We start from the raw sequence: 24931 nt of genomic DNA on the forward strand, positions 1-24931 counted from the left end.
GGCTGTCTTGTTGGAGCATGTGTACAGTGTCTCATACTACTATCTATACATATTCCTGTCCAAATATGTATCCCAGCATGCTTCTTGTCTCTGTAGAGGGCCTGGACATTCACCTTGCAAGTGCTCTTATTGGACACAGCTCTACAATCAGCACAGGAATATAAATAGATGGGCATATATCACAAATGCTTTGATCTATGCCCATTAATTCATGGTGATGCACTGCTTGTGTGCGTGTATGCAGGCATGCGTGTGTGCAACAGAGAGAAGATCTTATGCAAACACACAGATTGGGCCCCATCACTCAGAGACCAAAATAAATCGGCTCACGCTCGCTCGCTCCTGAAGGCATGTTGCTCTCGCTCGCTCGCCAATATGAACATCACCTCGAGAAAAATGGCCCCCGATATTATTTGTTTCTCCCTCTTTTTTTTCCCCCACACTGTTCTCTCACTCTCTTACTCTCTCTCTCTGTCTGTCAACCCCCTCCTCCCTCGTTCTCCATCACCGTTAAACCCTTTCCCCCTCTGAGATTGTGATTATGCAGCCTCTCCCTCTCTCCCCATTTCTCTCTCTCCCTCCCTCCCTCCCCTCCCTGTAGGCTAACGTCATCGGTGTTGTCACTTTGAAGCCAGGCAGGATGGCACGAGGGAGCGCGAGCAGGGGCGAGCCTGGCTTTAATTGTAGACTGTCTGTGATGGAAATTAAATCTCACTCAAGAAATAATGGCTGGGGATTAGGCCGGGGCCCAGGGTCAAGAATGGCTATCCTGCCAGCTATTGACTCTGCAGCACTCCACTCGGAATCGCATTTGATTTAATGATGTGTGTGTTTGCATATGCATGTCCGTGCTCTGTGTGTGTGTGTGTGTGTCAGCAATGCATTCGAGATCATACCCTCTACATCATTTGAGAACATGAGGAGCATTTCTACTGTGTGCCACACTGCGAGGGTGTGATTCATCAAATCTGCTGTATTGCTGATTGGTTGAAAGCCTGTCTATAGATGGCAGCTCTCTTCAGCGCTATATGAGGCTGCCATTGTGAGTGCACCATTATGTTAAGGTTCAGTGCGGTGCTTGACATATCAATCGACATGACTGAGAAGGCACGGAAAAAATAAGGCATTGATGTTGCCCAGGCTTCTCTGGGAAGCAGGGAGCCACAGTATGCAAAACTCAAACAGCTTATTTATTGCTCCGCTCTAGACAAACTTTTTTTTTTTTTGAAGTGTCAGCTTTCAACTGAAAAGAACATAGGGGTTTTATATATAGTACATAGTGTCTACTCTGAAACCGTACGGGCTAAGCAGATGAAAGATGGACCAAATTAAATAGCGAGTGAAAAATGTTGTCGTCCAAGGCTGTCGCCGAAGTAACTCTGCTGATCAACTTGGACTGGGTTGCATTTGATAAATGCGCAGGTCTACAGTACATTCTGGCTGCCGCTTTACATACTGTAGGTAGGACAAGATGCACTGGAGCTTGTTCACATGTGATTTAAAGATTATTTTCTGTGTGCTTCTTCCAGATCCCCCGCATGCTGAGAGGATGAAGGGACCCAGTACTGTGTAAAGCTCTGTTGGACCGTCTGCTTCGGGAGACGACCGGGTTTACGCCGAAACCATGAACGCATCTCGCGGTCCGGCAGACGCCAGCAAGCTCTGACACCCTCCTCTTCTACAGTTCTCTCTCTCTCTCTTTCTCTCTCTCTCTCTCTCTCATTTGCTCGTTTTCCTCTGATCGCAGCTTTCCTTAAAGGAAAACCACAATCGGATAACTCCTTCCCCCCTTACCCCCCTCCCCCCCGGCGGCTCACGTTTCCTGGAAATTACACTGAGATCTGGATTCTAGAAACGAGGATTCTATTTTGGGTCTAGGATAGACCAAGAGGCTTTTGAAGAAAAGGCTCTGCTCGAATTATCATATTCCCCCCTCTCTTTCTCTCCCCCTATTCCTCATTCTTTTCCTCCAAGTCCCAGAGGCACCAACTGATGGAGAGACGAAGGAGAGAGTCAGGATAAGGACGAGAATTAGAGCATCAGAGAGAAGAGGAGAAAACTGCTGATTCGTCAGGAAATTTGGAATAGTGCCCCTGCGAGGATTGCTTTACTCAGTGAGCTCCCTATCCCAGTTCACAGATACATAATAATTGTTGTTTACATTTTAAAAACAAGTCTGTTAGCTGAAGCGAGGCTAAGCTGCATCTCTGTGGTTCTTTTAGACCCTTAAGGCATCATATAGAGAAGGGTAAGAACTGGGAACGTTGAGCATGACGAGGGGGTTAAGGTTCCTGTGTTGGCCCCTGTGGCCCGTGGCCCTCTTCAGCCTGCTCACCACAGTGAGGATGCTGGAGTTCGGCGGGGCGCCCGGCCAGTGGGCGCGCTACGGCCGTTGGGAGGCCGGATCGGTGGGCGAGCTGAGCTTCAGTCTGAAGACCAACATCAGCAAAGCGCTGGTTCTTTACCTGGACGACGGAGGCAACTGTGACTTCATGGAGCTGCTGATCGCCGGCGGGCGCCTCCAGCTGCGCTTCGCCATCCACTGCGCCGAGCCCGCCACGTTGCACATGGAGACGCGGGTCAACGACGACCGCTGGCACATGGTCTTGCTCACGCGCAACTTCCGCGAAACCCTCCTGATGGTGGACGGGGAGACCAAAGTGGCCGAGGTCAAGTCCAAGAGGAAGGAGATGGCGGTGGTCAGCGACCTGTTTGTGGGCGGGATCCCGCCTGATGTACGCCTCTCGGCGCTGACCTCCAGCACGGTGAAGTACGAGCCGCCGTTCCAGGGCTTGATCTCCAACCTGAAGGTGGGGGAGATGCCTCCTACTTTGCTCAACAGCCAGGGCATCCAGAGCGACCTGGAGTACCTCTGCACCAAACAGAACCCCTGCTTCAATGGAGGGTTTTGCTCGATCCAGTATGGGGAGGTGCACTGTGACTGCACCCACACACGCTTCAAGGGGAAGTACTGCAAGGAAGGTAAGAGACCCAACATCCTTACTCTCACCCTTATGTCATTGCTTCAATCTTGCTTCTCCCCATGGTAAAGCTCAGTCGCATCTCCCATAGATAAAGGTATTCTCTATTGGCTTGATTGCTAGATGTCTGCATTCCCTCATGGGAAACTGGAGCTTGAATCTTGGCCACTACCTTCGGGTTGTTTTTTATCACTTTGTCAACTTGATTTTCCGCTTTGCACTTAGTAAATCACTATCAGCTGAGGAGCCTGTGTTTTCTCGTTGTCAAAATCATCAAATATCAGCATCTACTTAGAGCTCAGCCCAGTGAGAGTTGAAGTTGTACAGCTCTGGTGTGTATAAATTATTCTAATATAGTCTTTTCTTGACCTTTCCGAGTATCTTGCAGGGAGGTCACAAGTGACTCACTCCTTTGGTGTGAGGCAGTGGGAAGTCTGTGTTACCGTAGGGGCTCAGTAGTTTAGTTGTAGACCCAGTAAAACACCATAAGAGAAGGAGAGATGAAACAGAGGGAGGAGGGTGAGGTCATCCCTCAGTTTGCCCCTCGATGAGGGTATTTGGGGGAGATGTTTTGCTGATTCTTATTTTTAGTCTTTGTTCGTCGGAACGTGTTTTAGAAGTTTCCCTGCTCCAGCGCTTGAGTTTTGAAGGACAGCAGAGTTGTTTAGGGATTTAGGGATGAATTGCTCGAGAGTTTTAGAGGTGGCACAGGTGCTACTTTGAATGCGGCTGGGAATTTTTTTAAAAACAATAGATGACATTGAAGGCGCTGAATAGCCGAACGGAGTTGTTCAGATGCAAAATTGTGCATTGTCTGTCTGCTTTTCAACTGGCTCCCATCTATTTTCTTTCTTTCTTTCTTTCTTTCTTTCTTTCTTTCTTTCTTTCTTTCTTTCTGTCGTTCTCCAAATGTTATCTCTATGGCGTACGCCCCGCTTTCTTCCTTCATTGGCTCTTGGGATGTGCTCCTGCGCTGTCAGCTCATGTCAAACTCTGTTCTGTTTTAAACCTCTGGCTTCCTCCTTCACTGACACATCCCATTTCCATATCTGTGTTTTTTTCCATCTCCTCCGCGTTCATCCGTCTCTCTGTTTCTGTTCATCCCGCAGCGTTTCCTTCACCCGCCTCCTACCTTCTCTTCTCAAGGCTATCTGGGCTTTCCATCTCTCTTCACCTCCCCCTGCTGTCTCTCTCTCTCTCTCTCTCTCTTTCCCGAGTTCACTCCCTTACCCCACTTATCTCTCTCTCACCTTTACCCGCTGTCAGCACTTCCTACCCCCCCGCCCGCCTCTCCTCCTCCTCCTCCTGCACTTATCTCCCTCCTATCTCTACTTCATCCTGTCTGCATCTCCACACCTCGCTTGCCTATTCTCTCATTCCCTATGCAGCCCATCAGAGAATCTTGCCAGAGTTTGCCTGCTCTCTCTTGATCATTTGTAATAAGGAAAAACACCTCGAGCTACATGCTCTCTACTTTTTGCTCTTATGTACTATTAATATTGCATTCCCAACCAACAATAATCAATGCGCTCAGGAGCTCGCACCTTCTCCTGCGTGATGAAACGCCTTGTAATTACTGAATCTTCAAAAGCCAGATCACCACTTTACCAACAGTTATTTGTCGATTGTTTGAAGTCTTGCATTGTTGTGGCACTCCCAGATAAGCTTGACTGTACAGGGGGGAAGAAAAAAAAATCAACACCAAACAAAATATTTTGTTCAATTTTTTGATAGATCAGAAGTAATAAGAATAAATTCAGCGTGCAGCCATGATTTAGATCAAAGCCTAAGTTGTTTTGATGTAGAAAGTCTGTAACGGTGCACAGGCTTGATGGAGTGCGTATAGCAGCTCAAGATGCTGTATTGTTTGGTCCTTTGCACTCTGAAAAAAGCCAGGCAGACACAGAATCCTCCATCTCTTGCGGGATGAGTTATTGCTGTTTGTAGAGACCCTATAGCACAGCAAATGATGCTACTGCCGGACGGCCACGGACCCGCCTGTCTCCCAGTGTCTCTCTCTCACTCTCTCTCTCTTCTATTTCTCAATTCTTTTCATTCTTCAAGCCCCCACTCTCCCCCTCTCTCTGTCTCTCTCTCTGCTCTGTGTCAGATTGCTGTGTGGTTGCTGGAAGCAGATACTGCTGCCTGGCTCTTGGCTAAATTGAGAGCAGAATACCAATGTGGTGCTACTGTGACTGCAGGAAACATTTGTCCTTTTGAAATGGAGAAAGAGAGAGAGAGAGGGAAGGAGGGAGAGAAACAGAGCAAGAACAAACCAGACAGAGAGAGAGAGCGAGCGAGAGAGAGAAATGGCTGATCAACAGCGAGAAACGGAGAAGAGAGCAAGAGCGAGAAAGACGGCACGAAGATATTCATTTGCTCAATGTTAATTTATTTTCGGAGATGTTCTTTAGTTTGAGGACTGTAAATTGGGTCATTATGGCTCACTGCCAGAGCAGCGGTGTATTTATTCCTTTTATCTAACACGTGGGTGGGAATGTAAAGGTCTCTCTCTCTTTTAGTTGGTTTTAAGCCACTTAGATGTCTGTACTAACAAATCCATGTCTCGCTGTGTTAGCTCTGCAGTGAAGAGGCCACGTCAAAGGAGAGCTTATTTTTAAGGGGCTGCTGCCTGCTCTCCTTAGGGAGGAATAACACATCATTACATGGGAACACTTTTGAAAAGGACGTGGCGTTTTCAATGCAGCCAGGTGTCTAGTTTGGGATAATGTGTATTTGTGTTACTTTTCAACACATGTTGATAGATTTAGGCATTTTAGGAATTTAGCTGACGTTTACTTTCTCTGCAGTGCCTTACAGTGAATGCAAGAGTAGAATAATAATAATAATGTGCCCTTACACTATTTTTATGACCTTACAATGATTATGCAACCGCAAATTGCTATAATAAGAATAGAATAAGAGTTAAGGAGAAACAAAGAAAGGGTTTTTAAGAAATCAAAGAGTGAGTAGAGAGGGTAATTCGGTGTCAACATGTGTATTGTGTGTTTTGCTTTTTCTTTTTAACAAATGTGTTGAAAAAAACATGTTTTCCAAAGTAGTGTTAGACAGATATGGGTTTTTGAAGGCTGATTTTGATAGATTTGTTTTGGATTAAAGCTGATCAGCCAGTATTTTGTGCTGATATTCATTACATTTGACCCTTTTCATACCAAAATCAAATCCCCAAAACACAAGTATTCAGTATTCCCCCTGAAAGCTCTCCATTGAAACCCATAATAATAATGTCAATGCCTACTTATGTGGATGGGTAATCAAGCAAACTGCATCATATCCATCATATTAAAGATGGACGACAATGATAGGCTGATATCTGATATTTAATAAAGGCCAATAAAGGCCCAATATATCAGCAAACTGATAGTGGTCTAATAGTCTCAAAGGAGAATCATGGCTGTCAATGCAAAAATGCAGCATGTTGCATAACAGTGAATGTTTTCTTGGGAAATAGAAAAAAAAAAACTGTGTTTATATGAAATATGACTTAGCTGAGACATAGCTGAGACATAGCTGAGGGTTTGTTGGACGAGACACTGGGGCGAGAATGTAATAAGTTTCCATTGGTACTGATCAGAAAATGGTCTCTTTTCTCTTCTCATGAATACGAGGCTTGGGAAGTGGCAGGCTTTGATGTACATATTAGAGCATACCATGAGAGAATGGAGTCAGACAAAAATAAGTTCCTTTCATGTCCACCTCCAGCAGAGACGGAAGGGGAACGGGCCAAACTTTTCACTGCGCGTCTCTAACCTCGCCGCGTTACATAAATCCCCTTCCAATTCGACAACCAAGCCTTGACAGTCCGCACTGGCATTTGGACAAATGACTGAAATGGCAGTGAATAGTGACAAAGGTCTCATTCAGTCTGAAAAATAATATCTCCCAGACTTTTAAATCTGATATAATGACGGATGTCAGCCGAAAGTACATTGAGTAAAATCTGAAAAGAGAATATGACAGCAGAGGTATTGCAATTTAAAGAGCTTTTGCTGTCTCATCTCTTTCAAGCACAGTTGTATTTTTTTATTTTTTATTCTACTACTCCCTTTGTAGACATCTGTATATCTCCTGTTGCATTCATCTGAACACCAGTCATCTCACTCCGCTGTTACCACCCTTCATCCGCCCCTGCTATTGAGCGATTCTAGCGTTTTTTTGTTTTTTTTTTGGCTCATTTACCTCTCTATTGTTCAAGTGAAGTGGGAAGGGTTGAAGGTGAACATCACATGCACGTTCTACCTGGCAATTTCCTACACCGACCTTTGACAAAATTCGGATTTTACCTCTCAATTACTTCTTTGAGCGCTCACAGAGAAACAAAACACCTGAGATACTGTACAGTGTGTAGGTTCCCCGCTATAACCAGACAGCAGCTTCTATTTCCATTAATCTGCTTTTTTTTTTTTTTTCAAGTATTCATATGCAGGCTTTTCAGCCATCAGGGGCTGTAATTAAAGCTACAACGTGCCTGTATGGGCCATTGTTTTTATAATTGATGGTGAACCTGGCTCTTTCCTCCGCCGACCCCCAAACGGCAGCGCGGGGCAAGGCAGTCGCAAGCTCTCGACTCGGGGTAATTAGAGGTTAAATGAGTTTGAGGAAATGGCTGCTGTGATATTAATACATTCATCTACCCCGCGAAGCAGGGACAGTCTTTCAGGTAGTAGGTAGAGTCTGGATTTGTACTTGACTGTGAGGCCATTTGTCATACTATTCATTCAGAGTTGTAGGTTTTTTTATTGGTTGTCCAATCATTGGAAGAAATGGCTGTACTTCAAGAATTCAAGAACTGAATGATTTTTCTTCCTGTACAGCTGACTTGACAGGCTCAAATAGAAATGAAACAAAATATTCATCTGTTCAAAAAACAAGTGGAGAACGTTATTTTTCCTCAAATGAACCGCTTCTTTCTCAATTATGTTTCCCCCCTTAAGGGAGATTGGACTTTAGAATGAACTCGAGCCTAAAATCTGCATATATTGAATATACTGTATTGATCTCTGTAGCTATTCCAGTGTATCAGTTTGCAAATGCAATGGTCAGTGAATTCAATTATTTTCATATTGATTGCTGAAGGTCAGATACTGGCAAAGTAATAGTTTGCAGTATGATTGAGTTTTAACTTGCTCAAAGGCTGGAGTTGTTATGAAAGTTTGACAGCCACTGGTTGGAAATAATTGATTACATTTAATGTAATCATTAATATTTAATTTATTGTAACTGTAATCCCTTAGTTCATTTTTCCATTCATTGTCTTTACCCGCTTATTCCTAGTGACAGGGTCACAGGGAGCTGGGGCCTATCCCAGCATGCATTGGGTGCAAGGCAGGGAAACACCATGGCCAATCCATCACAGGGCTAACGCGGACAGACAGACACTCTCATTCACACCTGTGGGCAATTTAGAGTCTCCAGTCCACCTGACCTGCATGTCTCTGGACTGTGAGGGGAAACCAGAGCAGAGGAAACCCACAAAAACACATGGAGACAGGGAGAACATGCAAACTCAACACAGAAAGGGGTGGGGCCGAAAATTGAAGCCTAATCCATTAACTCATGTTTAAAAAAAAAAAACACTAATCAGTTTACAGATGCTAATAAAAAAAATAGGTGATTACTCAACATTTTTGAAGGGAAAAAGGCATTTATTTTTTGAGATTATACTTGTATAATTTCATGTATCTTAATCTTAATCTTTATGTAAATAGGAAGTTATGATTTAGATAGTCTTCATAACCCTGATCACAATGATATCACTTCATTTTGGAATATATTGATGTGTCTCTTTCAACTTGGGACAAGAAATGGTATGCGACAGTGTCAAAGAAGAACAGGTGTTATGCGCCCAAAAGATCCACATTCGCTGGCCATTCTTCAGTTGTGCAATAAACACCGCATCACCATTCGCTGAGGAAAAAGGTCGATGCAGCAGCCCTCCTCCACTTGGCACGGCCGCGCGGAGAGGCGCTCAAAAAACAGCTGCTTCGCTCATTACCGCTCACTACTCTCCGATTCACTCTCATCATCACTTTTTATTACGTGCGTCGAAATAAAGCCGAAACCCTGGGGTCCCCGAGGAGCCCCGCAGTTAACGGGCCTGGCCCCCTGCACGTCGGGGAAGGGAGCCCCCCCTTTGAGCGCGGAGCCGTGACCTCGGGCGAGCTGCGAGCTGCGAGCTGCGGAGCGAGAGAGAGAGAGAGAGAGGCAGAGCTGCGTTCAGGGAGCAAAGGCGTCGGCTCCAAACACACACTGTCCTTTTTATAGCCTGTGGAGATGTTTTAACACGGTCTGCCGTGAACAGATGCTATTTTCCCCGACAGGCCAGGCTAATCTGGCTGTATCAGCTGCTGTAATTCATGAACGATAAGAGCCTCAACACCCATGAACTTGACATTTTAGATGTGGCAGCCATCGATTGATGTTAAATATGTTTTATATGAAATTACGCTCACACCTCAACAGTGAGCTCAACAGTGATGTCATTGAAAATTGCTTCACCATTTTTGTCCCAAACTGACTTTGACCTCAAAACCTCTCTCATCATCATAACACCCATGAACCTGACATTTCATATGCTGCAGCCATAGATTGATATTAAAATGTATAAAATTACATTTCGTACAGTGAAACAGTAAGCTCGACAGGGGTGCCATTCAAAACAGCTTTTGCAAAAATAGCTTCAAAGTAGCTTAATGCAAAATCTTTTTTAAAGGTGCTACATGTAAAAAAATTTTTAACATCAATATATCATTGTCAAATTAATCATGACATCTTGATATACTTACTGTAAACAAATGAAACCATGGTCAAGATGATTGGTAGCCATGGCAGTGGTAGTGTTAGTTCTAGCATTTCTCAAAATTAAGAACACATTTCCCATAAACCCCATTGCTTCCTGTTGCAAAAAGGATATTTGCTTCTTCAATCAAAGGTTTTCTCTTTGGCTTTACTGAAGAGAAGATATTTATCCATTGGCCTTTCATTAGACCATTGCCAGAAACTCTGAAAGCTTTAGCTCTGTTTGCATTGGAAGAACAGCACCCACTTTGTGTTTTGTGCCATAAAGCAATCCAGCAGATTTCTCTCCAAAATCCCATCTGGTGGCACACAATGTAAAATGCAGCATAGCAGCCACTGGAGGCTGACAGTCTTCTCAGCAATGGTCTTGTTCATTTACAGTAATTATACTAATGCCTGAAAATGTATGTATGTGTGATTTATTGATGTTAAAATGCTACACATAGCACCTTTTAATGTCCCAAAAAGGGATAGTAGACTTCAATATTAATGGGTGGTGGGGGTAGGATGATGGCAGAGTGGTGCCGGGGCAAAGAGCAGAGGACGCCGAGGAGAGTCATACATCACGGTGATAATTGCGCTATCTCCCCACTGGCAACCGCAGAGCGAGGAGGTGGAGAGGGTTGAGGGTTGGGGGTTGGGGGGTGGAGGGGGGGGGTTCTCACTGCTTGATAAATGAACTCGCAATTAACTTGTCCTGTATACATAAATAAGTACAGTGCTAATGAGGGGGCCGTACCCCAGAAGGGCGCCTGAAGTGGCTCCGCAGATAACCTTATCGCCGGCGTGTCTGGCCGTTTTTTGGCTGCCGCTGACAACTGAGAGAATTCCAGCCATGTCCCCCCCCCCCCTCCCTCCCGAGACCATCCGACCCACACTGATAAAGTCTAATGAAGCTCTCCACGCTCGGGGGTCCCGATTGAATCTGATGCTGAGATTTGGTCGGTGTTTATCGGAGCCGCGGCGTTGCATCTTCGCCGCCGTGTTTGCTGTCGGGACTCGCTGTTTGTGAAGCAGCTGTCGTTATCTTCCCGCCATTACGGCTCCCTCATTCCTCCCTTGCTCTTGTTAGCCAAGACGCAATCCCCTCAATTTCAGTTTGTGTTGCTCGGTAGCCTACAGGCAGAGGGGGAGAGTACTGAAATATTTTATTCAGATGTACTGTTACTACAAGTTTTTTTCCCCAAGTCAGAGTAATAACACAAATAATACTAGCCTTAATTATAGAGCATACAAACTACTTTACAAGCTAAATAAAAATGTGACATTAAGACTGAAAGAAATCAAGTACCTAACTGGAAAGAATTACGATTTTGCATGTTTCACCATCTTAATGAATTGAAAAGCCATGATCAACGTGTTTTACTGTCAATTACGGATCTCATTGTATGCGTTTAACTTCATTATAAATAAACTAGGGTTAATTACTCATGTAGGAGTAAAAGTACAGACTTTTAAAAGTACTCTGCCTGCTTCTTCCCAAAAAAGTACTCTGCCTGCTTCTTCCCAAGCATTTCTCCTTCGCTGTCAAACCATATCTCTCCCTTTCCCTTTCTCCATCTCCGTTTCTCAGCCTCTCCTCATCTCCACCCACCCTCCAGTCATCTCGCTTTCCCCATCTCCTCCCCTTCCAACTGATCTTCTCCTCCGCTCATCCTCTGCCCATCTCGCGACTCATTGCATCTTTTTTTTTCCCACTCCGCTCGACAGGAGTGTGCAGTCATGGCTTTTTTGCCGGCTGAGCAATCCCAGGTTCAAAGGACACATGCTCCTCTGCCTCCATTCTCCTGCTGATGGATTCCTAGCTCCCTCGAACAGACGGCACAGTGAAAATCCACTATTTAGCCATGGGTGCCCAATATTCCACCCTGCCTCATACTTTGATCAAGGGCCCCACTGTTGAGCTATACGCTTATCTCATTTTTCTCTTGCCTTGCTCTCTCTCTCTCTTGCTCTCTTTCCCTTTCTACTTGTGTGCTTTTGAATCAGAATCCCTCTGATTCGGAAGATCGACTCCTATTCGCTCCTCCCAGTCTTTTTCTTAACCTGCAAAAAAACACAAAAAAAACCTATCTGGTAACAACTGCTCCAGATGAGAGACTTCCTTAAGTCCCTAATCCCCTAATTCCACCCCTCTCTTTTTTGCGGCGTATGAATACGTTCATGCAGATAGCTTCTCCTTGCCACCGCATAAAGCGAGCATTAATGGATTAGAGCGCGAGGTTAAGTTGCCTGACTCAAAAGCACCAGCGAGTCTTATGCGTGTTTGTTTTGGCTCGTATGTCCCGCGTGTTCGGATGACGCAACCGGGCGGCGGTGGCGAGGGATGCGGCGGTGGATGCGGGCGCAATCGAGCGAGTGGCTTCCACAGGGGGAGGGGGGGGGGGGGGGGGGGGGGGTCGATGTGATGTTTCCAGCCCGCCGCCCCCTTCACCCGTTCTCAGGTGAGCCTTCACCAGCGCTGCCAGCCGGATCGGCCGTCACATGCAATTAAAGCGGGCGCTCCACCCCTACTGTCACTCCACAACTGGAAAAGTGAGCGGCGGCGAGAGGTCTGGCTCACACATCCCTGTCACATGTGTCACTTTCCATCCATCCCCATTAGGGTCAAGCCGTGGGGACTGCATGGAGAATCAGTGGGGCTAAAAAAAATAAATAAATAATCCACACACACACACACACACACACAGTGGAACTGCAGCACTATAAAGTCAACCCTTTCAAAAGCAGTGTATTAAGAATTTCTGATTCCTTGTCGCATCAAATCAGCGTTGATATATGAGTGCATTGAGATAAAAATGTTTCCACAGACCATATGTGTCAGTGCAGGCTCACTATGTAGTATGACCATGTTATGCAACATTATTGAACCATTTGCACACCATAATCTGAATAATAGATGAGAGAATCGACATGCATCTCATGGCGATACATGCGCTACAACACCCTGCTGGAATACATTAGATTAGCTTTTTTTTTATGCAACAACAAAGCAAAAAGTCGATAAGGGATTCTCTGATGGCTTGTTCGAACGGTTGAGCATGCAGCATCAGTATCCTAATGCAGTGGCGTCAGTGGCTTTAAATTTCATATACATGGATTTTTGAGCATCCGGTGGAAAGCTTAATGCAATTAGGCTTGATTTTTACAGTCAAGGTCTCCAGACTATTTGTGCGAGCTGTTAATTAACAGACACATGGCTCCCCAGAGGCGGCAGACACCAGAATAGGGGGTATTATCAGCCGCACAGTCAGACATGTTCTATTTGAATATCTGCTCCTGCGTCCCGCCGAGTGTGAGCCGACTTGTGAGACTTTACTTCCGCGCTGAAATGTTCTTCTGCCGCAACTTTGCCACCGCTAGAAGGGACACCTTCATGCAGCAAAAGAGGCACTTGGAAATGATGTTACTAACTTTGTTAGTCATAACTTGTATACATAAAAGTAAACCCCCATGTCTCTACTGTGTGTACAGAAGCCGCTATTAACTTGATTCATGCTTGTCACAGGCGCTAATACAACGCCCCTGATGCATATGAAATAGATGCAGGCTCTGTTGTTCATTCTTAATGCATAGCCTGAAACCATTTTTCATTTCTACTTCTGTTTTCTTGCAGCCGTTCTACTGTACTTGCGTTTGTTGTTTTAGGTATACGAGTCAAGAGCCTGTAGCCGGCTCTGCTAGAGGTAATGTATGAGCCGGAAAATCAAGGTGGTGGTGCGCTAGCCAAAAGTAGTGAATCATGGTCTACTGCCCAGTTTTGAACCATTAGGTTATTTAATTGAGACAATAGAATGGGAAACCGCAAATTGGATTTGCAGGTGTGTTGCCAAAACTTCTAGCAACCACATCTGGTGTCATCATGTAGGTCCACTGGAGAATTAGTATGCAGTTAATGACTAAATATATGTATAGCAAAAAAAGAGATACCTGAAAAAAGCTTGTTGTGGTGTGGATTATAGGGCTGTTAATGGCCTCTAATCATTAAATTTGACTATGAATCGACTGAAATTTGGATATTAATGATAAAATTTACATCTAGACAATGTGTTTTAAACAGATTCTAGCTGGAGTTGATTCACAACATGCATTATTCAGTTTCTCGAAAGATTTGAGTTGGTGTTTTCTTTTTTTTGTCACTTTCATTTTTATTGTCTTTTACATAGTTATACAAATCCTACAATATAAAAAAACACTTTGTTTGAGAATCCATTAGCCTGTCTAGTCTTATTCATACAGAGTACAAATATTATTTCCATTTTCAGTGTCACTCTTTTGAGTCTTGAATAAGGTCCATTTGAGCCATTTTTCCTTGCACTCTCAAGGTGTTTGTGAGATTTTCCATTAGGAAGATTTCTTTGACAAAACTAGCCATTGTCTCTGGGTAGGAGGCTCCTCTTTCAACCACTTCCTCGTGATTGCTTTTTTACTAGCTGCCAATAGTGGGTTGATGTTTCCAATCCAAATATCTTCCAAACATCTCCTCATCAGGCTGTGTTTTCTGCAAGATGCCCAGAGCACATGCTAACAGATTAGCAGACTAGTAGAAGAGTATTGTGAGAGTGACAGAGAATGAGTCTTTGGTGCCAAGGCATGAAGAGCCAGGGATGTGTTCAGTTCAATCTGTTGCGTTTAGTTCAAGCTGTTTTTGACACATTCGACAAGCAGGCTGGGACACAAATTCATTATGATTTTTTCAACATTCAACTATATTTTGAATATTGAAATTCGTTGTGATAACCTTAGTGTGGATGAAGGTTTTTTCAGTAATGTTATAAGTGAATAGTCTGATAAGGTAGATTTGTTTCCAAATACTAGACAGTAAACTCTCTTGTCTTTGGCGCAAGCCTCAAAGCCCTCAGAGTTGTAGCTGAGCTAATTTAGCAAAGCAACTGATGTTAGTGTTAACTAGCCACTGATGTTAGTGTTAACACTAGCTTCTTCTAGATATGTTAGCTAGCTAGCAATGGTTAGCTGACAGGACATTACGGTTAGCTAGCTAACAAGCTGTATCTAAACACAAAGAAACAGACTCAGCTGCTCTGTTGTCAAAAAGCTGAGGACATCCACTATGGCCCCCAGAGGGTGCGTTACTGAAAGCCCTCTGTATATTAGTAGCATAATTAGTGTGTGTTAAATCTGGCCAATACTGCAGTATTCCTCCCTTCTCTCAAGGCTTGGCATCAAAAACGCACTCCTGTCCCGGGATGCTGGTCAGAGGCTGTGCATCTCTGCTGGGTCTTTGTACTTTAATTAGTCTACAGCAAGATGTCACTTTAACTTTACAAACAGAAGCGTCCTCGCTGGTGTTCCCTGCATGCGTTACTGCAGTCCAGCAAGTCGAGTCCCAGTCACGCTGCGTTTGTTGAGGGCCACTCCACTCTAAAGCTCAGGGGAGCAAACTTCAGCTCGGTTTGTGGCACCGACACTCACAGGCCATCTCTGCGTATGAGGAATGGAGGGTTATAAAAAGAGGAGGCGAGAGAGAAAGAAGCGAGGCGTTGAGAAGCACCCCCACCCCCCCCCACACCCCTATCCCCGTCCCGAACTGTACACCGTTAGTCTCAGTCAACCAGTTTTGCTCTCAAACCGCAGGCTGCTGTTGAAAACGAGGCCCGACTTTCATGTGACTGATAAGGGATCCTTGCGTCTCCATGCATCAGGTGACCCCCTGTGGCCCTCTCCTGGACAACTTGTTTGTGCACTGAATCAGAAAGAAGATACGCAGGGAGGGGGCAACGCAAGGTTGGGGCGGGGGGGAAACAAACAACAAACAACAAACAACAGATAGAGGGTAAAAGAGGCACGGGAGCGTGGGAGAGTGTTAGCGATGCCGGGGCCGCTGCGAGGCACAGAAGACAAAGCCACGGACGCGGACTTGCGGAAAACCTCCTCCATCATTCCATTCCTCCATCCCTCAATCCCTCCCTCTTCTTGGGATTCCAATTCAATCAACCACCTGCCAGCTGAGCTTCAAAAGAGCACTGTAATCCCCCTCACTTCTCCATACGCTACTGTAATAGGTACAATAATGATATATGGGGTAGGGAGGTTTTCGATGCCCCCCGCGGTGCCCCATAACCCCCCCGATGAGTGCGGGACTCGAGCCACTATCGACGCAGGCGGATCCTACTCTGCATTACATTCAGGCATTTAAAGGGGAAGCCTTGATCGCAACATGTGGGACTAGAATGGGCCCTAGGAGGCTACGGGGAGGAACTGAGGTGCCATCGAGGCGGATTTCAGCACAAAGGTAGTGTTATTCATCATTACTTTATAGATCTCCTGTGAATTGGGCTGGTGTCATGGCATTTATTTATTTATTTAGTCTTCCAAACAGACGGGACCACCTATGGAGTTAATACAGCGCCAGCGACACCAAATTACTAGGAAATGAGTCCTGATTGCTGATGTGCCTGCTGCTGTAATGCCGTTGCTCAAGTCGCAAGCTGTTTGTGCTTGTGGCTCATCAGAGCTCTCCCGCCACGATGCTGAGAGCGACTTGACAACATCAAGGATAGAGCGTTTTTTTTTTTTTAACATATATACTGCTTCCAATTTGACTTGAACATTTTTTAATGAAATAACAAGGCTTATCACAAAGCCGTGGTAATCTGACATGGTCTGAAGCTGTCCACTTTTTTTGCGAGAGCCTAGAGGAGAAAGCAGGAGATTTCGGGCAAAATTGAGACTTGAATCCTTTCCACTTTTCACTGACTAAGCTAAGATTAATCTCTGCGTGTTCTCTGTGCGAGGCGTTAACCTGGGGAATTGGCCTCGTTTTCCCTGCCCACCAAGTAGCGTGTTGTTCAGCATGCGGGAGTGACTGATAGAGGCCATAGTAGTCAAAACCCAAACAAGATGGCTGACCTCGATTGAGCCGGACGGCCGAGGGAAGCAAACGGTGCAGATGGGGGAGGTCAACGTTTCAGCAAACCAAAGGCTGCCACAGGCGGATGCTCATCGATCAAGCGAGCCGAACGCCGGCCTGGGAGGAGCAGATGGAGTACGGAGAATCAATCAGGAAGGATGGCATCATCGAGCGAGACGCGGCCTACGAAGAGGAGTGCGTGGAAATATAAAGAAAGAAGCGCAAACTTCGGTTAATTGGCGGGTGGGCGGGAGGCCGTGACAAAGTCGCCACATGCCTTGAGAACGCGCTTGTGTCTCTGATGGATAGCCCGGGGCGATATTTGTCAGGGAAAATGGAACAGCTTGAGGGGCACACTGTGAATGCTGGGGGGCAGCACGTCGTGGTGCCAGCCTGTAGATTGTGTATCAGCGGGAGTGCGTAGAAATGCAATCAGGATATGTATGTGGGGAGTGTCGGCCTCCTTTTGCGCGAGGCCTCGGCGGCGGGGCTTTCAGCATGGCTTCCCTCAGCATGGGAAACTGACAGATGGTGGGAATTATTCACACAAAACAAAGAGACAACAAAGAAAGGTGTAAGGAGATTGTCCCTCAATGTATGTGAAGGCTTTCCCCCTCTTGTATCCCACCCAGTCCACCAACTGGCTAATGTTTCGCACCACCGGCATGGACCTTTAACGACCGCTTTCATTTCCAACAGCACTGGCGTGATGATATGATAATGCAATGCAATAAAACAGACATATTTTTTTCATATGCGGGATTGATAATTATTGTAATTATTCCGTCTTCCCGTTTATTTGGAGCAGCCATCGCAACACAGAGCCACGTGTTGAGATTCGCAGACATCTTCCTCGGCAAAAGGACTTAATCACACATTTCCATAAACACACAAACACATTGACACACATCCTCTGGCGTCACTGCTCACAAGCTGAGGAGGGAAGGTAAATATTGACTCACAGTCTTCTCATTAAAGGCCTCTTTGACTAGCAGAGCCTGGAAAGGACATATAGTACAGTAATTGCAGCTGGTACAATGCCAGGGGCAGTGTGCGCTGATGATAATGGTCACCCTTTATCCTCTTATTCTTTTCTAGCCTCTCTATTGCCAAGGGAGAACTCAGACTATAGGATCGGGTTTGATTGGAAGTCATCCCAAATGTTAGGAAGTACACATAATTCGACTGTAAATTCAGCAAACATAGTTCAGGCGAAAATAGGGTTAATCTTGTTATGCCAGGGGTTCATGCCAAGTTTTACACAATGAGCTCAGCTTCTGGTCCCATTTTCTCTGCCAGCTGTTGTAGTATCTCTCCGTATTCCACTAAGCCATGCATTTTTTTTTTTTTGTATAATGTCTGTTCGGCTCAGAGTTACAATAAATACGATGACTCTCCCTCATGCTTTTTTTGTTTAGCCACAGTTTAATTTAGGTCCGCCAAAGCACACAAAGTCACGCACAAAGTCAATGTCGGTAAAGAGTGAAATGATATTGTACAAATGAGACAGCGTGATGATGACTTGCCTCATGCATATGAAGGCGAGAGAGAAAGAGAGAGATGGGGGATAAAAGAAATCACAATCCCAAAGAGAATTGTTCTGCTCTACACATGTCTGATCAAGCTTAAAAGCGCTATTACTCTATTGTCACCGGAGCCGTTCTCCGTGGTTTAACTTTGGAAGATGCACTGACCTTTTCAGCGCCTTCCCTCGTCAGGTCTATTAAGTGCTGACAGTTCACCTCTCCCTTTTTCTTTGCGAGCGGATAATACCAGCTACCTTTTATTGTGATGAAAAGGCAGCGCTGGCTTTAGTGTGATTTCATTTCGTCTAGCGCTCGGCGCTCCCGCAGACAGAAGTCTTGACAGTCACTTTGCCTGAAAGCAATCACCGGGAACGGCCGTTGCTTTAGTGTGTGATTGAATACCAATAAATCTGACCCTCTTTATTCCCCCCCCGAACACAGTGGTGGAGGGATGCCAGCTCGCACGGACGAAGGAGTGGATTATCTTCCCTGGTGGACTTTTAGCTACATGATCCTGCATCAAGAGGCAATGCTTCAGTCAAATATGTAGTGGAAGGGATTGATTGAAGTTGATACTGTAATCCGTATTACACGTATGACCTTTCTATTATCTCAGCCATTCTATATCTTTTGCTTGACGCTCTTGTAGCAAATGAATTCATACATGGTGACTTGCAAAAAGTCTGTCTCGGCTGCAGTTGTATGCGGGCTTGATTCAAAGGTGAGTCTGTTGTGCAACCCTTTAAAGTAGTTTTCTAAAATAGGACACAGAAAACTATGTCACCGCTGTTCGCCGCCGAATGAGACATAACTCAGCCCACACAAAAGCAATTACCATCCAGATTTATAGGGATCAATTCAGTCAATCTCCCTATTCATCTGTGTACTTAATATCACATCCAAACATGTTTACCCCGTGGTACGACCGAGGACCTCCCCCTCCCTTCTATTCTTTGCCTTTCCATTGCCACTGGAGGGCATGCTGGTTAGAGCACTAAAACCCACGGTGGCTCTGAACCGCCTCTGGAGTCTCACCTCCCACTGCGGCTCCTATCTATTCCATCTATCTATTTCTATTCAGCCCCATTTTTTTTCTTTTCTTCCCTACTACAAAGTGTTGATCTTGGCTTACAGGCACGACAAGCCCAGACAGTCACCATCTGTGTCACTCCGTCCCCTGTGTTTCAAAGACAAAACCGCAGTGCCAGGCAACACACAAAATGGCTTCCTAGGTGAACGTGAGAAGTTGGGGAGATGGGGGGGTAAGGATTAATTACATGTTTTAATTGTGTTGCTGATGATTAAGAGGCTGCTTCGGCCCTTGAGAGGGTGGAGCAATCTTGAAGAGAAGTGAACAGGCAAGATTTGGACCAAAAATAAATGGCTTCCCGTGACACTTCCATGGCAACGAGACTCAAACAAGGGCCCACGCACACGCATGTGGTAATGAATGATCATCCAGACCTGATCATTTTTCCTCTGCCTTGCTTTGATATGACATTAACACCACATGAACTGTTCATCAGTATCATCATCAGCATCATTTCCAGTTTGGAATGTTGCTTTCTGGGAATTGAACCGACCTGACACATACATTCATTATATATGCAAGCAAAGACACGCTTGTATGCATGCACAAACACACACACACGTGCACATGCATGCTGGGACACACATACACAAATATGCACTAAAAACACACATTTCACATGAGCCGATGAGCTAGAGATGGATTTGTTTACTCCCCCTCTTTTCAGCCAGGTAGCTACTGTGATATGGCCTGGTTTTCTGTGTGTATGTGTGCATAAGCACGCATCCATAATGTGTGTGTGTGTCTGCGTGTGTGTGTGTGTGTGTGTCGTTGCACCACACAGGTGGCAGGCAGCAGGGAGGGGAGCGGGCCAGTGAGCAGGTAGCATACCACTGAGGTGGAAATAACACAGTCTGGACTCCTCCACCGGTCCGAGTGGCCCGGCGTGAAATGCCGTAGGTGACAGTGACCGCACAGCGCTGCTCCCCCTGCGCTGGACAAAAATGTGACACAGGTGCATTCATGTGCATGCACATGGCTTTGTGTACCTGGACGAGACATACAGGCATTTGCTGACATGAATGTGCAAACAAGCAAACGCACACAGACACAGATATGTAGACATACACAGACATACACAACAAATAACATATTTTGACAGTCGGTTACTGGTGTATGTATTAGGGTTCGACTGATATGAGCTGTCTAAGGCCGATGTTGGTAGCTGATATTTTGTGTATTTTTTAAATTTGACCATTTTCATGCCAAAAAAATTACAAGGATTCAGTGTTTCCACCAGAATTGGATTCTTGGCATGATGGAAAAACAGCATTTAGAGCATCATGTGACACTAATGAAAGATGACCCACTGCACCTCAATGGTAGGGGAAACTCTGGGATGCATGAATAATTTACTTACATTAGCCATTATTGAACAAAATAAATAAAAAAATATACATTTTCAGACTATTTTATGTATAGTAACTGTGGTCACAAACCTCCACCATTTCGTGACTTTTTTTATCGTGCTTTATTAAGGCCAAAGTTCTCATATTTTCACCTGTTGCCAATGACCAAAGCCAATAAAACATAGTGCCTAGCTGAGAGCCCAGCTGCTGTTTCACTTGCATCTTCCATTGCTCAGTAGACAGGTGCCATTGCCAATGGCAATCATAAACTCGTAATTGGCCAAAAGTTCCAGTTGTGTAACAGCCTCTAACGCGGTGATTACACCAAACACTGGCAGCAGACGGAGGATGAAAGAAAGCGTGAGTGAGAAAAGCAAAAATGCACAGCAGCTGGTAAAAATAGCAAACTTTTAACACCGCGAGCTCGAGGGCTTTTATTGCTGAAACATGTATTATAGCTTGACTCTGTCTGACCTGCATACATGAGCGATCAAGCCTTTTGGAGTGTGAAAGCGGCTAGGAAGAGGAGGAGGCGAAAAAAAAAAAAGGAGGCAGTCAACTCCCCTCTGTTCTGTCTCTCTCCTCCAAAACCCTTCTTTTGTTCTGCGGTTTTTGGCAGCGGGCCCCGGGTCCAGTCAACTTTCACTGCAGTGATTTGTCTGTGGCACATCAGTAGCTCACAGAGTTGCTCGCCTGCTCTGATCTTCGAGAGCAGGGAGGGGGAGAAGTGAGGAGAGACCAGGAGTGCCAGCGCTGGGGCTCCTGTAAGGCCTGCCTTTTGTTCAGTCTATCACATCACAGGGAATTCTCCGCAGCAAGATTGCTCTTTGTTACTCCGTTTTCCCTATCAGATGGGACCGATGGACGGCCAGGCAGGTGGGCAGCCGGGCATGCTGGGTGTTGAAGTTTTACAGTGGGTGGTGAAGCAATAGGAGACCAGAGGTTCCATGCTGAATGGAAAACATCAACTTTTCAAATCAAAATATCGAGGAAAGGCCTCTCAGTCTTCTTGACAGCTCACCATGACTCTGCCCCGTTTTACTGCTCTTTTCCTCGGTTACAATTCAGTCAAAAAAGTAAATGAAACTAATACACGTTTCCTGGTAGGGTAGCTGGCTGTGTATTCTTTCAATATGTACCATGAATACCATAATGTATTAATGGATTAATGAATTTTCTTTCTTTCTTTCTTTGTTCTGCCTTGAGCAAAGAGGTAATCAGTGCGCCTCTAGAAACTTGCCCATGTGCTTAAGATGAAACTTTAATGATCCCTGTCGAAAAAGATACAGATACTGTCTGGGCAGGTAGATGTGCACCGTTCAAAACATTCGACTCATCATTACTGTATATTCAATTAAAAGATTTGGTATTGCGTGCGTTTGCTAGATATAAAAAGTGCCTGGATAAAACTGGGTGTGCTGGATAAAAATGGTACTGTAGGACAATGTGTGGGTATCCTTTCCCATACACACTGTCCTTCTCCTCCCTCATTCTGTATGTGCTCCAGCAGCGCCTGTTCCGCTGTGGATCCCGTGGAGCCTCCTTATTCGGTGACTCACTGACCCCCTTTGCACATGTACAAATCTGCACACTGTCCCTTTACATAACGCCCACGGCCCATTTCGCTTTCACTCCGGTGAACAAGACCGAAACAATGGCTCGATGCCCCCCCCCCCCCCCCAACCCCCCACCCCACCCCACCCCTCTACTACTTTCCTCCCTATTCCCTCCCTATGGTTCAATGACTACTGTCTCATTGAGGTATGGAGAAGAGCCTATGTTCCCTCTGCCACTTCCACATAAGGGAATGATGAATGTTTCAGTCCAGTGGGGAAGAATAGGGGAGGAGACGAGGTCGAGGGTTGGTTTGAGACAATAATGCATATATCTCAGGCAAAAATGGATGTCCTGAACCCCCGGCAAGAGGTGGAGTCACCTTTGGGGTAAAAGCGCGGAGGCAAGAACTCATTCCCTTGAACACATTCAACCATTTCAGTGACGCTGTTGCCAGATACCCACCGCAGAAAGTCTGTTGCGAAAGTGTGTTGCACAGTCTGTGCCCGGGCAAACACAACACGTTCCCTTTGGAAATCATATCGGCTTTCTAGGGAGTGGGCTTTTTATTAAAAGGGGGCTCAGACAACAGAGTCGGAGAGAGCGAGACAGATGGGTTGCCAGGTAAACCTCAGGTAAACCCTGTGGATGTTGTGGTGTTTTGTGTTCTGCGTGGCTATAGATGTTAGGTCGGCTTAGGCGAGAGTTTCACAAGATAGTACTCTTGCAGTCGTGATTCTCTGCCATATTTTCTGATGATTCTTTGGGGCGTAATCCAACAGTTGACATTAACAGAGAGCGTGATGATTCGGAGTTTATGGCTCTCTGTAATCTTGTTTCTTTGTCTTCTGTTTATCTTGGTTGTGAAGCACATTGTTCACACCAAGCATGTTTGGAGCAGTTTATTTAAACTTGGAGTGTTTAGTCCTTTAGTTCCGTTTGTTTGGACATTTGACAACAGTGCCTTTCAAACTTGGGTGGCACCAAAGAGCTACACCTGAGAATTCGGGACTCGGGACGCCTCTTGCAAGAGAACTGCTGTGCTGTTAAACAGAAGTGAGAACATAATCCGAACCCATTATAGGAAACGACCCCAAAACACAAGTTTTATGGGTATCAAGAGGCGGATGTTGACATCTGTTAGCCAGCAGTTCCTCATGCTTTGAAAGCCTAGCATAACAAAATGACACAAGGGAAAACTGCAGTCTGGACTGATGCTCATATTCAGCTATTTCTTCATGTGTTCTTAACCAGAGAAGGTAAATTATGGCACAGAACACAAGTCCATTATGCTTAGTTCAAGTTACAGGGATTAGAATCAGTCAAAGTCATGCACCAAAGGACCAAAGAAACCTTATGTGTCTTTTGTTTGTCTTAATTGTGAAACACTGTGCCAACTTTGTTTCATAAAAGTGCCATACAGATAAAGTTATTATTATTATTTGATTCCCTTTGCAACAAATCTGAGTTATGAAATGCAAAAAGGTGCTTGAATCTGCTTGAAGTCATTCACATTAACATTGGGAAAAGGCACTTTGTAATAGCTTTCCAGTAAATATCTGTGCTTTCTCCCCAACATCCATCGCCTCGACAATAGTAGATTTCCAGAGATGAATGCGCTGGCCCAAAGCAGCAGCCATCGCCCACCTCACTCCCTTATTTTCCTCACATCAATGGTAATAAGGTAATGGAGCTGTTTCTAGCAATGAGCAGGCTAATGAACTTCAGAGCCAGCCAGTAGGCCATGTTATGATTTTGATAGCAGTACTTCAGTGTGTGTGTGTGTGTGTGTGTGTGTGTGTGAATTGTGCTTGTGTGTGTTTACATCCCCATGTGTGCATGCTTGTTTGTCTGCACAATTTGGACAGACTTGTTTTCATGTTCTATTTGGCGAGTTAATTCTCTGCCCACTGTGGTATTTTAATTAAAAATAGACGCTATTTCTTATTTGTTGAAATAATTTCTACCTTTTTGCTGTTTGCTCTATGCCATTATTAGAGAATTGGTGTGAAATGAATACAATTTGATTCATGAATTAATAAGGCAAACAGAATTACACAGGCTGTAAATTGTACTCAGCTACTCAATATTGCTAGAGTGAATCAGTATGTATGTCGTCTTATATTACCCATCAGTCATTTGCTGATTTATTGAACCACAAGAAACCTATTAAGATAGACATGTTATTGCCAAAGCATTGGAATGGAATAGAATAGAATAGAATAGAATAGAATAGAATAGAATAGAATAGACTAGAATAGGTCTTGTTTTTGTTCACATCTGCTGTATCACAACCTGGAAAGGCCATGTCGTTTTGGATTTTGCCTTTGAAATATCTCAGTGTTCAAAGTGTCCTTCCATGACTTTTCCTAGACCTACTTTCTGCATGAACCAGTGTTGTCACATGAACAAATGGGGAGTGATAATTATGTTTACCACCTTCCCCTGACGGCTTGTTTGCCTTCTCTCGGACCCCCCCCAGAATCCGTTGGACTTTTCCGGCGTCCCACACTGCAATGTACAAATTCCAAATGCACGTTCATACTGACGTTCATCACTTCCCGGACTTCGGGGAGCCGAAGTGTTGCGGGCTCACTACCGTCGGCGGGCCTCGCCTCGGAGTGCGGTGGCATTTTTGGAGATCTATTAGGGTGTTTATGACCAGCTTGAAAAGGGCATTTTGTAGATTTATGGATGACAAGGCTAAATGATTTATGGCAAACGGCGAAAGGAAAAGAGAC

General features: G+C 45.1%; 1 protein-coding gene across 1 annotated transcript; it reads left to right on the forward strand.

Annotated features, from left to right (window-relative positions):
* Nucleotides 1-2270: 2270 nt before the first annotated feature.
* LOC139653052 (neurexin-2-like) lies at nt 2271-2982 on the forward strand (the record flags this gene model as incomplete). The annotated part of the gene is made up of 1 exon (XM_071529999.1): nt 2271-2982. A coding segment is annotated over exon 1 (712 nt), but the record flags the coding sequence as incomplete, so codon positions are not given.
* Nucleotides 2983-24931: the final 21949 nt, after the last annotated feature.

Source organism: Centroberyx affinis, unplaced genomic scaffold (assembly GCF_046629955.1).
Source record: "Centroberyx affinis isolate AG114_WGS23_722 - 3 ecotype Tasmania unplaced genomic scaffold, CSIRO-AGI_Caff_v1 ptg001859l_1, whole genome shotgun sequence".
NCBI classification, from domain to species: domain Eukaryota; kingdom Metazoa; phylum Chordata; class Actinopteri; order Beryciformes; family Berycidae; genus Centroberyx; species Centroberyx affinis.